The 14,194-nt window shown below is 34.4% G+C and overlaps 1 protein-coding gene across 4 annotated transcripts in view; it reads left to right on the top strand.

Annotated features, from left to right (window-relative positions):
* Positions 1–14,194, top strand: part of MRPL13 (mitochondrial ribosomal protein L13) — a 49,018-nt gene that overhangs the window by 8,761 nt on the left and 26,063 nt on the right. For all 4 annotated transcript variants that reach the window (XM_043601677.1, XM_043601675.1, XM_043601676.1 and 1 more), the window contains exons 3-4: positions 6,313–6,406; positions 12,357–12,417. In XM_043601677.1, coding sequence (XP_043457612.1) covers positions 6,313–6,406; positions 12,357–12,417 — 155 coding nt within the window. The remainder of the gene's footprint in view (positions 1–6,312; positions 6,407–12,356; positions 12,418–14,194) is intronic.

Here is a 14,194-nt window from a genome sequence, read left to right as displayed (position 1 = left end):
GCTGTCAGCACAGAGCCCGACGCCGGCTCGAACTCACAGACCGCGAGATCATGACCTGAGCCGAAGTCAGACGCTTAATTGACTGAGCCACTCAGGCGCCCCTTTAAAAAAAATTTTTTTTAACATTTATTTATTTTTGAGAGACAGAGAGTGAATGGGGGAAGGGCAGAGAGAGGGAGACACAGAATCCAAAGCAGGCTTTCCAGGCTCTGAGCTGTCAGCACAGAGCCTGTCGCGGGACTCAGACTCACGATACGTGAGATCATAACCTGAGCTGAAGTCGGATGCTTAACCGACTGAACCACCCAGGCGCCTTAGGTTGTTTTTGTAGAAATACAAACAATACAAAATTTGGGAAAAAGTAGAATTCGTAGTAATGTAATTTCTTTCCTAAGTATAGCACTTATCTGTTCACTGAATTAAAGTTCTGTTTTCCTACAAGCAGGTCATTATTGCAAAAGTATTCTTTAAGTACTAGTGAAAATACTTGCTAGCACACCAAAAGAGCTTTGGTAGCTACCTATCATGTCATCCTTTTCTAGTAAAGGACAATAGCTTTTCTATGAAATTAAAAATTAACGTTTTAAAGACTGAGCTGTATTTTTGTTTCACTATATAATTTAATATGGAACTTATATCAGCAAGACTTTTTATGTCCACAAGATGTCACTAAAGTCAAAACTTAAATTGCAAGCAATTTTCAGCTTACAAACATGTCTGTCGTAAGTTTATTTCTAACATTCATTGGTTAAATAAGCATTTATCAAGCATGTATTATGTTCTCACAATCGCTGTAAACATGTTTGTTTGAAAATCGACATACAATTTCCCAGATAAATAATACTATAAATGATGGTCATATATCCAGGAGTAGCTATAAAAGTTAGCCGATAATATATCCAAACATAATGTATACTGTATTTGAACTACTTTACAGGTCCAGTAGACTTTGTGAAGTTTTATAGAAAACCAACTTTCCACTTATAAGGTTGTTTTTTATGGAAAATGTGGTCTGAGTCAAGCTGGGAATGATGTAGAACTAGGAAAAGTTCCCTTCTCTTTCTAATCAGAGCTGCCCTTCTGAATTTGGGACCTGGGAGCTCTTTGAACATGTTCGTCACTGATAATAAAAAGAAAGGGCACATGGTAGTTTTTAGATTATACTTACTCTTCATGAGGACTCCATTCTTTTCATTGCCCACAGATTAATAAATTGAGGACAGTGTGAATGTTTAAAAGAAGCAGAAGGGCACCTGGGTGGCTCAGTCAGTTAACTGTTCCACTCTTGATTTTGGCTCAGGTCATGATCTCACGGTTGGTGAAATTGAGTCCCATGTTGGGCTGTGTGCTGACAGCACGGAGTCTGCTTAAGATTCTGTCTCTCCTTCTCTCTGCCCCTCCCTCGCTTACACACGTTCTCTCTCTCTCTCTCTCTCTCTCTCTCTCTCTCTCAAAATAAACAAGCATTTTAAATTAATTAATTAATTTAAGAAATAAATAAAAGAAGCAGAGAGAAACCTTCCTTTAGCATTTTCTAAAGTTATTGTTAGATTATCCTAAAATACTCCTGATCTACATGAAAGGAAACAGAAGTTGCACACAGTTCTTAATGTTATAACCTCTAGCACACCAGGCAGTTCAACAAAGATTAGATCTAATCTCTAACATTCTGCCTTATATTATTTATTTAATCTTTTAAAGACTTGTTAGGGAAAAGAAAAGTTTAGGATGCTCTTTTTAAAGTTACCAAGCTAACACATTTTTCTCTTACTATTTAAGTTCAGTGTCAGTTTATTTCAAATGTAAATTACTGCATCATTTTAATTTTGCAATCTTAATTGCACATTTATTCTTCAACTCCTAGAATATCATCGTACAAAGCAGTGAAGGAGAGTTTTGCTTTAGATCATATCTTGAATACTTAACTCCTTTAAAAGTGAATACTTAGATATTATCAATAAATTTGAACAACATGCCTTGTTCCTATCACAGTGTCTTTATACTCAGTAGATTTTGTGGTAACTGATGTGATCGTCTGTCATATTAGCTATGCACAAATTCATACTGAAGAAGGCATTTGGACATTTATCTTTCAAGGTTGGAAACAAACAAAATGGCCAAAGCCAATTTTGTTATTTATCACTCAATTGAAATAGCTATTTTCAAACATTTCTCAAACCAAATCTTGTAAGGAGACCCAATCTATAAAAGCAGTGCTGTGCTAGTTGAAGGAGGGAGAAGATGCTCGGCCCTTTCCCCTTTGAGTCACCTTCTCAGAACCTGACATCTCTCTCAGATACAGTTTTAAAATCAGTAAGCTACAGCAAAGAGCTTTTAAAGAGGGATTTGACATGTGGAGCGGATGAAAAGACAAGCTACAGACTGAAGGGAAATATTTGCAAACCATACAGTCAACAAGAAACAAACTAACCCTTAATTAGAAAATGAGCAAAGTATCATGACCAGATGGTAAATAAATACATAAAATGATTCAACATTATTAGCCATTAGGGAAAAACAGATTAAACCCACAGTGAGACATCACTGCATATCTGTTCAGAATAGCTAAAATAAAAAGTGGCAAATGCTGGTGATGATGCAAAGAAACTGGATTGCTCACACATTGTTTGTAGGAGTATAAAATGGTACAGCCAGTCTGGAAAAGAATATGGCAGTTTCTTATAAAACTAAACATGAGCTTGCCGTACAACAATTGCACTTTTGGACATTTCTCCCAGGGAAACTAAAACACAAAAACCTGTATCAATTAATAATACTTCCACTGCATTGCTCTTTATCCCCATATATTTATCAGCCTCTGACGTATTGTATGTTTACTTGTTTATTGTCTAGCTCATTGCACTAGAATGTAGGATTTATTATGACCAGGGATTTCAGTTGCATTCATTGCTCTATTCTCAGCATCAAGAACAGTACCTGACATGAGTAAGTAGTAAGTGGATTAATTTATTAATCAATGGAAAAGAACTACAAAGCAGATTTTGGAAGAGATTCCCACCAAACTTACCAGATATCTCCATCTGAATCCATCCCCCTATGGAATCTGAGCAGCTCAGACAGTTTTGATTGGTCCAGTTTCTAAGAACTACGATCTAAGAGAGGAATTGAATGCGAACGGACATGATAGAACAAGCCCTATTTACATTAAAGTGAACACCAGGAATTTTTTTTTAACACTTATTGTGACTTGTAATTCCCATTATATAAGAGGTCTACATTAAGAGTCTTCAGAAGGGAGCTTATAATTTAGGTGGAGAAAGTAAAATTGTACAAATGATAGGACAAGATAGAGTTAAATCGGTATCATAAGAGAAATTCAGGCATCCTTGTGGAATCAAGGGAAGTTGGGTTTGGTATTAGGAAAGGCTTTATGAAAGGACTGGTATTAATTTTGGAACCTGATATTTATGTGGAACTTAAATTTTATGGATAAAATTTAGCAAGTGGAGATAAATCAGGAGAGTATTTCTACTGGAAGGAACAAAGGAAAGATCAGGGGATCTGTGTATACGATCTTCTGTATGTATGTGTGTGTGTCTTAAACAGAAATAATGGGATAATGCTTCAGAGAATAGCAAGTAGTATGGTTTGGGATGGGAAAGAACTGGTAAATAAGGCTAGAAAGTTTGAGCCTAAACTGTAGGTATCCTTGAATACCGTACCTGGGGAGTTGGTACGTGTTGAGGTACGAAGGTGACAAATAACTTTAACCTAGGGTTGGTATGCTAAAAAGAATTTCGGAGCTGTCCTCAGAACCTAGTAGAAAAGGGTGCATGATCAATTAGCGACTGATATTCCTGCCTCCAGAATGAATGTTTTATCTCTTCCTCCCAGGGAATTTTGAGGAAAAAATATGAGTTCTGGTTTAGGGGAGAAAATGAGCCAAAACACTGAAGCTGTAGGACTGAGAAGCACCCCTGACAATGTGACTCATCATTAGAACTTCAGTTCCCTGACATGACACTTTTGAGTTTCCACTTTGATTGAATTTATCTGAATTTATTTGGCACCTAATTTCATTCATTCATTCATTCATTCATTCACTCATGCACACATGTGTGCACACACACACCAAATATTATAAAAAGGAGTCAAGGTTACACATCTAAGGTGAGAGTTTTTACAAATACACTCACAACTCCTTTTTCTAAAAATTACTTATTACTGTAGTTTTTTTAATCTGAAAGAAATTAATTTCTCTTGGAATATCTCTTGATCAGGCAGTAGAGTTCTAATTTATATACATTTGCTGCATATTATAAAGCATAATTGTTTAATGAAACTTTACAATGAAATCTATTGTATGTAGAAATTGAGACAGAAATAATTGTACTATATTCAGGGTTTCAGCCTTTAACAATATTGGCTTTTGTTTTAATATGTAATGCAGTTAAAAAATATTTAATTCCTGGTTAGTTTGATTTAGAGTTAGAGAAGTCTTTCTAAGAATATATTCTAAGAATATATATTCTCCCTCAATAACTTATGCCAGAGGCATGTTATTGAGGGAGAATAATTTTTCCCAGATTAGATGTTCGTACCTTACAGATGAAAGAACATGATTTTCATCTGATCTGTGATATTCTTTTGAATGTCCTTTGAGAGATCCTTTTGATCTCTACAAAGACAGTAGGTTTGTTTGGAATAGCTCAAGATGCTTTTTGTTTGTTTGTTTGTTTGTTTTAAGTATTTAGAGAGAGATAGAGAGAGTTGGGGAGGGGCAGAGAGAGAGAGAGAGAGAAAAAAAATCCCCAAGCAGGCTCTTCACTATGAACCCGATATGGGGCTCGAACTCACAAAACATGAGATCATAACCTGAGCCAAAATCAAGGGACGTTTAACTGACTGAGCCACCTAGGTGCCCCGGTTTTTTCCATATTTAAAGCTTAAATAACATTTAAAAAATAAATTCAGCTCTTGTGTAAAGCTAAGGATTCCATTTTTCCTCAGCCTAAGTGTCACGGAAAGAGCCTGAACCGGGAATTAAATAACATTGTGTGTGAGCTTTGGCAAATCACTTGATCTTAGCAGGCGTTAGTGTCTTCAACTGTAAAAGTCTGGTTGAAAACTAAGGTAACTTCAGCATTCTCTGAGATGACATAGATACCTTCTCACCGTCTTTATTTATTTTCCTGGTTCATTTGTCCAGTTGCCTTACTAGCCCATTGTGGGTTACTTTTAGGAACTTTGATCAATTTGCCAAATACAGTCAAACTGTCTTTTCAACCCACTGACAGCAAAGCTTCCCAGGTAACGCTTTCCTTTACACTTCTCGATTCCCTTTCACTGTGATAAAAAAAAAAACCCTACCTGCTTTTTTCTCTTTCTTTTACCCTCATTCCATGTAGACTATATACTTCTCTCTTAAAATGCTGTCATTGAAATTCAAAGCTCATTATCTTATAATGTAACTGTTAGTTTTCATATGCAGTATTTATTTATACTTATTTTTTCAGTGTTTTTAAATAAATTAAAATCTTTTTAAGTTTTCATATTAGTAGAATAGGCATTTAAAAAATGTTTCTGATTATTTGATTTTGTGATGTATCATGACTCATGGGAAAACTGCATGTTGACTTTTTAGGGGTTTTTTTTATTAATTTTATGGAAAATTAATCTAATACATATATTTTAATTTTCAGGTCATCTGCAATATCAAATATGCATGTTGTCATAGTTGAAAGTGGCAGTTTAAATGTAGCTAGTTAAATGTGGTTGGAAAAAGCCTTGGGTTAGTAGTTAAGCATAAGATCATAATACTCTATTGTTCTCTGAATTTAAGGAGAAAAATCAATTGTGACATTTTACATTTGTTTTCAATTTGCCTATTGGTAAAACATACCTTTTTACATCTATATGCGTATTGTTTTCATTTTCTCTTCTATTTTTAAGGGGAAGTTTATATTAGACATTTAAAGGTATGTTAATATAAACATTTTAGCAAAGTGTAATTATTAATGGGAAAAGACCATAGGAATAACATTAGTTTGCCTTTAAAAGATGTGTTGTTGTTATTGGCATCTTTAATAATATCCTCTTTTATCTTCCAGTGTTGAGATTTTCCAAATGTCTGGCCAACTCTTTCACTCTTTCTATACTTAGATGTTATGTAAAAGAGGAACAGAATAGCAAAATCCTGTTCAAGGATTTTGGTGTTGCACTGTGACTTGCTTTATGTTTTTTAATGTGTTGTTTAGACTTTGAAAAGCTTTATAAATAACCAAGACCACTTTTTCTTAAAATCATGACTTTCATATAATATCTTTTCTTCTTTGTTCTTTTTAAATCTAGGTGACTGTGGGGATCATGTTGTCATAATGAACACAAGGCACATTGCATTTTCTGGAAATAAATGGGAACAAAAAGTGTACTCCTCACATACTGGGTAAGATAACGCCATTGTCCAACAGACATATGAAAAAATGCTCAACATATCTAACCATCAGGGAAGTGCAAATCAAAACCGCAATGAGGTATCACCTTAACATCTGTCAGTGTGGCCGCTAAGACAGTAAATAATAAGTGTTGGTAAGAATGTGGAGAAAAACGAACCTTCATGCACTGTTGGCGGGAATGTAAATTGGTATGGCCACTGTGGAAAACAGTGTGGAGGTTCCTCAAAAAACTAAAAATAGAAATACCATATGATCCAGTAGTTCCACTACTAGGTTATTACCCAAAGAAAACAAAAATACTAATTTGTAAAGATACATATACCTCTATGTTTATTGCGGCATTATTTATAATAGTCAGGATAGAGAAGCAACCCACGTGTCCATTAATACATGAATGGATAATGATGTACATGTGTGCATGTGCACTGGAATATTACTCAGCCATAAAAAAGATGCAGTCTGGCCATTTGCAACAACATGGATGGACCTAGAATATATAGCGCAAAGTGAAATGTGTCAGAGAAAGACAAATACCATATGCTTTCACTTATGTGTGGAATCTAAAAAAACAAATGAACACACAAAAAAGCAGAATCAGACCTATAAATACAGAGAACAGATTGATGGTTGCCAAAGAGGGTAAGAGTGGAAGGGAGGGTGAAAGGGAGTGGGAGATACAGGCTTTCAGTTATGGAATGAATAAGTCACAGGGATAAAAGATACAGCATAGGGACTATACTCACTGGTGTTACAATAGCCTTGTATGATGACAGAAGGTAGCTACACTTGTGGTGAGCATAGCATAATATTGTTGAATCACTAAGTTGCACACCTAAAACTAATGTAACATCAAGTATCAACTACTCAAATAAAAAAAAAAATGATACTGCCATTGTCAAAGAATATAGGCACTTGAAATATATTACTTTAAAAATACTATTGGGGCGCCTGGTTGGCTCAGCCAGTTGAGCATCCAGCTTTGGCTCAGGTCATGATCTTGCACTTCGTGGGTTCAGGTGCCGCATCGGGCTCTGTGCTGACAGTTCGGAGCCTGGAGCCTGTTTCGTATTCTGTGTCTCCCTCTCTCTCTCTCTGTCCCTCCCTGGCTCTCACTGTCTCTCTCTCAAAAATAAATAAACATTAAAAAAAAAAAAATACTATTGATCTTACTATGGGTACCTGGCTGGCTCAGTTGAAAGAGCATGCAACTCTTGATCTTGGGGTTATGAGTTCAAGTTCCACAAAAAATATATTAAATAAGTAACCATCCTTTAAAAAAAAAAAAAACAGAAAAGAATAATTGATCTTACTTAAAAGAAAAAGCTATTTTCAAAAATTGGCATTTAAGGAAATACTAATTTTGCACATGCTGCGTATATAATTTACTCAACCAAAAATAACCCACAGAACTACACCAAATACTAGTTATTATTAACAGTATTTGTTTTTTCTAGAAGCTTTTCACATAACCTCTCTGATCTAGATTATTCTCATTTTTAAATCAATCTTCTCATTTATTTCTGTTTCCTGTAATTCATGTCACTGTTGTTTCTTGAACTATCTTAAACTTCTGAAAATACATGAGATGTTTAAGGAATGGTGAACAAAATCCCAAGTTTGGAAGATACCTAAAATCTCCACAACATACTTCTCAACGTCCAGGTCTCTCTGCCTGTGTTTGAATAATAGTGATCTCATGGCTTGTAAGGCAGCCCATTCATTCCATCTTTGAAATGGTTTAAATTTTAGAAAGATCTTTATGCTGTTGAATCCTAATCTGTTTTTCTTTAGCTTTCATATTAGTCTTAGTTCTCCTCTTTGGACAGTGTAAAATAATCATATCTCTCCACATGACATCCTTCAGATCATTTTGAGATAGGAATCAATAAGAGCCCCTTGATTTGTCTTTTCCCTAAGCTAAACATCTGTAGTTACTTCAGAGTTCTTTATATGGTGTCCCTTTGACTATCCCCTTATATCTTGGTCACTCTCTAGTGTCTTTCTTAACTAAATACACTCAACTGGCTATGTTCTGATGGCTTCCTAGTATAATGGGAGTCCTCCATCTTTCAGTTATATAATCCTCTATTGGGTGGTACATGGAGTTCACTATCAGCCAAAACTCCCAAGTCTTTCTTAAACATGCTGCTGTTTAACCATGTTTTAACTCATGTTAACCCAACTACAATACCTTAAGTTAAATTTTACCTCCAGCCTTTTAAAATTTTCTGAGATCTTGGGGCGCCTCAGTGGCTCGGTCGGTTGAGCGTCCGACTTCGGCTCAGGTCATGATCTCGCGGTCCGTGAGTTCGAGCCCTGCGTCAGGCTCTGGGCTGATGGCTCAGAGCCTGGAGCCTGTTTCCGATTCTGTGTCTCCCTCTCTCTCTGCCCCTCCCCCGTTCATGCTCTGTCTCTCTCTGTCTCAAAAATAAATAAACGTCAAAAAAAAAATTTTTTTTTTTAAATTCTGAGATCTTGATTGCATCATGTAATGTGTTAAGCCCTCTGCTTCAGGTCATATACAAATTTAATTAAATACCTCCTATACTGTCATGCAAGATAACGGTTAGAAATGTTGAACTTTCATTCTTGATTAAAATTGTTTATTTCCAATTGCACCTTCATCTTAGACAAGCAGACTTTAATGTCTCCATCTGTTTCTTTTCATCTCTTGCCTAAGTGGGTCTTAGGCAATGCTAGGAATAACTTTTTTTTTTTAAAGACTTTATTTTATTTTTTTTTAATGTTTATTTTTGAGAGAGAGAAAGAGAGCACGTACAAGCAGAGGAGGAGCAGAGAGAAAGGAAGACAGAGGATCCAAAGTGGGCTCTTTGCTGACAGCAGACAGTGGGACTTGAACTTGCAAACCATGAGATCCTGCCCTGAGTCAAAGTTGGACGCTTAACCAACTGAGCCACCCAAGTGACCCACTCAGAATAACTTTTTTGCTTCCATTAGCCAGACTTTGCCCATTCTCCTTAAACTTACTCATGAAATTGTTACTTAACATAACCAAAATAAATTCACATCCAGCTTCAGTAGTTTCTGCTATTAGGAAATCTGTACAGATAAACCAAATTCTATAAAATTTAGAGGTAACGGGGGAAGAAATATGAAAAGTCAGGGTAACATAATGCGATAAAAGCATAAAGGGGGAAGTATTGGCACAAAATGCTATAATAATTACTGTAGCAGTAATATCTGTGGAAAATAATAGCACAGCTAATAGCGAACAGCTAGTATAACATGCCCTCTGCTGGTAGTGTCCCCTTCAGTAGAGCTGTCTTATCTAAGGTTGAAACTCTAAACTTGTACGTTATCGGTACCCAATTACCACTACTGCTCCAGAATCCTTCATTTTAGCCAACATATTGCTATTTCTTGCCTTTCTGCCTTTGCGTGTGTTATTCTCCTTCACAGGAGTCTTTCTCAAGAACTCATATTTATCCATTAAAACCTGGCTCATTCAACCTCTTCTTGAATGCCTTCCCTATTGTCTCAACCCCATATGGTAAATAACTGTTTTGTTTCTCAGTTTCTGTTGACTCTTCACTTACTTTGTTACTTCATTTCACTGGATGTACCACTTTTTTTATGCTCAGAACATTATTACATTATATATTCAAATTTTAACTTTCTAGTTATAAAAATTTTAATATATGATAATTTTAGGAAATGCAGAAAAGTTTAAAGAAGGAACTAAAAATCATTTTTCATCCTGTGGACTAAACATTTTAATACATATACAAGTTTACATCTTTTTTTCACTTTATATAAAATTATCAGAAAGCCTTTTTATAAATAGTTTGTCACTGTGTAGTAATACAGAATATGATTTGCATACATAATATCCTTTTTTTTAATTAAAATTTTTAGTTTCATAAAGAGCTGAAAAACATCTTTATACATGAGGCTTTTTCAACATATAGGATAATTTAAAATAAAACTGGAAATGTAATGAATTTCAAGATGAAAGGGATGATAATTGATCTTTTAATTATCAATTAAAGTGCATAAGAATGCCTGGTTTTATAAAACTGCTGCCACAGCACATCATTAATAATGATTTAATAATAAGATTGTGCTACTTTGATGGACATCTGATTGTTTACATTTGCATTATTATAAGGTATCAGTGCTTTCCTTAGCATGTTCTGAACATTTTATCTATTAAGAATATTAGTCCACTATTATATAGTTTACTTTTTACAAATTTTCTTTATGATGTCCTTTGTTGTATGGTTATTTAACTCTTATGTAATTAAATCTCTCTTTTCCCTTACAATTTGTTCTATGTTTTCTAGTCTCAGAAAATGTTTTCTTGTCCAAATATATCATAAACATTCACTTCTCATTATTTTGGAGGTCAGGTGAGATATGTATGTGTGCACCCTGAACTTTGACCTCTAACTGTTCAGTCATATAAATGTATTGGTAGGATTAGAAATATAGCTTACTGTTAGATGCCTCAGTAGAATTCACGGAGTCATTTTTTTGTGGACGGGATACTGTCATATTTGTCTACATATCCCCAGCACCCAGCACAGTAGGCACACAGTAAGTATTTACTGAATTAATTTGCATTGAAAAAAAAATGATGAACATTTTAAACAAAGTTTCTTCTCTTCCATTTAGGCTATCCCACACTGGAGGAAGAAGTGTAGTTACTTTGTCACCAGTAAAAATCAACTGAGTATTTATTACATTATTCAAATCATTCCTCTACTCAGAATTTTATGCCACCTTTCCAGATTCTTCAGAATAAAGTCCAAACTCATGAACTAAAATGTAAATGGTATTATACTTTAGAACTTGGCATCCCAATGTTAAAAACAGAAAGGTGATCTTTAGCGTAGAAGTTGTAAAGTACTTTTTTTCCACAGAGAGAAAGAATACAGGAATTGAAGTCTAGACAGGTATTTCTTTTTCTGAAACTGAAATCCCTTGAAACAAATGAAAGTATCACTTTGAATATTATCCATCTTTCTCAGCAGACTTCTAAATCTGCTTTTTTAAATTTTATTCCTGAAATGTGGTTCTTTCAAATGTTTTTAAGTCTGATTGAAACTTATGAAAGGAATTACATTTAGGTAATCTTTAACTTCTTGCAGAGTCCACTGAGTTTATGTTTTCTTTTCCCCTTCCTCAAAAATCATTTAGGCTTTATCCATTCAACATAATGAAACCTTACATCTGTATATTGTTTTTGTTTTAAATTTCTTAAGCACTTTCACAAACATTTTCTCATATAAGTAAACTCATATAAGGAAGTAAAGCAAGTTACCTACTATTAAACTGGTAGCCACTGGCAAACCTAGATTCCAGACTGGGGTCTGGGGCATCCAAGTTACTAAGCTGCCATCAATACTGTCCCAAATATTTATATGTATTTTAAATCTCCATTTATCTATTTTATGTATAAATTTGATATGAACACAGTATTGCATCACTTAGGACCAACATATAACTCTTGGTGGTCTTTTACCAACTATTAACAGGAAACAGGATCATTCCCTGTTTTGAGTATGAACTGGACTTAGACCCAAAGTGGCTACCCCTGTTTTCCCCAAACCCGACCCCTAGGTTATATAGACATTCTGATACGGCAGGGAATGTGAAGCATATTGGCTCACTGCTTTTTCTTTCTTAAATTCAAGCATGAACAACTACTTCAGAATGAATGAAAACAATAGTTATGCTAAGAATTTTACAAGATATGCAATTTTTATGAAATGAAGACAGTTGACCACTTAAAAAGAACAGTATTTCGAATAGCATAGGTTACCACTTAATTTTAAGACACTAATGAAAATCATAGTTCCCAGAAACAAGAATAGCTTCATAATAAAAATAGTTTTCATATTATAAAACCATATGCATTTCAAGAAATAGTATATCATAGCCTACTCCCAGTTTTAATGTCTTTGCTTCTTTTAACAGCTATCCAGGTGGATTTAGACAAGTAACAGCTGCTCAACTTCACCAGAAGGATCCAGTAGCAGTAAGTTTATTGTATTTTTTATTTATTAATCATCTGTGGGAAGACTGGTTCAGGAACTGTTTTTCCAGTCTAGCTCCTCTTCTAATGTAGCTATCATTCAAGGCTATAAATTCTGCACTTTAACTGTATCACACAAGTTTTGATAAGCATTATTTCCTATCATTCAATTGTATATGTTTTCTAATTACTGTTTACTATGTTTTGCATTTAGCCAGTTTTGTTGCTTTTCTTTTTAATTACTTGATACTTGCGTGATTATCTAGAATATGTTTGCTGAAAATGTCTTGGAGAGAGAGACGTTTATATCTATGTATGATTATACATCCATTATATCAAAAATGCAAAGTACATTCCAATCAAAAAAAGTCTTACTGACTTTTTTTTTTTGTTTATTTGATTTATTGATTACCTGAAAGAGTTCTGTTACGAACTCAATTGTGGGTTTATTTTTCCCCTGTATTTCTGTCAGTTTTTGTTTTGTATGTTTTGAAGATTTAGTGTTAGATGAATTTAAGTTTGGAATTACATTCTTCCTAAGAATTAATCATGGTACCAACAGCCATTTTTGTCTCTAATTATACTTTTTATCTCGAGGTCTTTTTGTTTTTTTAGTAAACTATATCAGCCTTCTTTTGATAGTGTTTGCCCAATAAATCATTCTACTTTAAATCTATTTGTTTGTTTATTTATTTATTTACTTACTTACTTATTTATTTTTCTGTCACAGAGGTCATATTTATTGATCGTTAACATCCTAAGCATAGAACTATGCACTTTATATGATTTTTTTTAAACATAATTTATTGTCAAGTTAGCTAGTATATAGTATATACAGTGGCTCTTGGCTTCGGGGGTAGATTCCTAAGTTTCCTATGCTTACATACAATACCCAGTACTCATCCCAACAAGTGCCCTCCTCAATACCCATCACACCTGTTTTCCCCTCCCCCCCCCCCCCAATCAATCCTCAGTTTGTTCTTTGTATTTAGAGTCTCTTATGGTTTGCATCCCTCTCCGTTTGGAACTATTTTTTCCCTTCCTTTCCCCCATGGTCTTCTGTTAAGTTTCTCAAGTTCCATATATGAGTGAAAACATATGATATCTTTCTCTGACTGAGTTATTTCACTTTACATAATAGTCTCCACTTACATCCACATTGTTGCAAATGGCAAAATTTCATTCTCTCTCATTGCTTGCCAAGTAGTATTCCATTGTATGTATAAACCACAAAAATTTTCTAAGGACCTTGTTTTGATCTGGAGGAAAGTCAAGATAATTGATTAATCTTACACTTCTAATAAATAAACTCAATCCGAAAGAAGGCAAGAAAGGAGATTTTATTTAATTTTTTCCTCTCCTTCTTTCTTGCCTTCTTTTGGATTGATTGAGTTTATTTATTAGAAGTCTAAGAGTAATCAATCTTTACTTTCTTCCAGATCAAAACAAGGTCCTTAGACGATTTTTAACACCTACTGTCCCTCACACAGTCAACAATTTTTAAAACCCTTCCAATTCAACATTCTTGTTACTGTTTTATACAGTTAACTGATTTTTTATTATTTTCTTTGCTTACAAATCCTTTTCCCGTAACAGTCTTCCTTTGGGATTAATTTCCTTCTTGAAATACTTCTTTTGACATTCCTATCATAACATTCTTTTAATAATAAACTTTTTATTTTTGTCTGAAACTGTCTTTATTTTTGCTTTCTTCTTGAAAGATAGTTTTGCTTATTTAGTATATGCAATTCTAGGATAACCATTTTTCTCTCTCACCTGT

This window comes from Prionailurus bengalensis, chromosome F2 (assembly GCF_016509475.1).
Source record: "Prionailurus bengalensis isolate Pbe53 chromosome F2, Fcat_Pben_1.1_paternal_pri, whole genome shotgun sequence".
Lineage (NCBI taxonomy): Eukaryota > Metazoa > Chordata > Mammalia > Carnivora > Felidae > Prionailurus > Prionailurus bengalensis.
The sequence above is the reverse complement of the archived record's forward strand: the minus strand, read 5'-3'. Positions and strand labels throughout refer to the sequence as shown.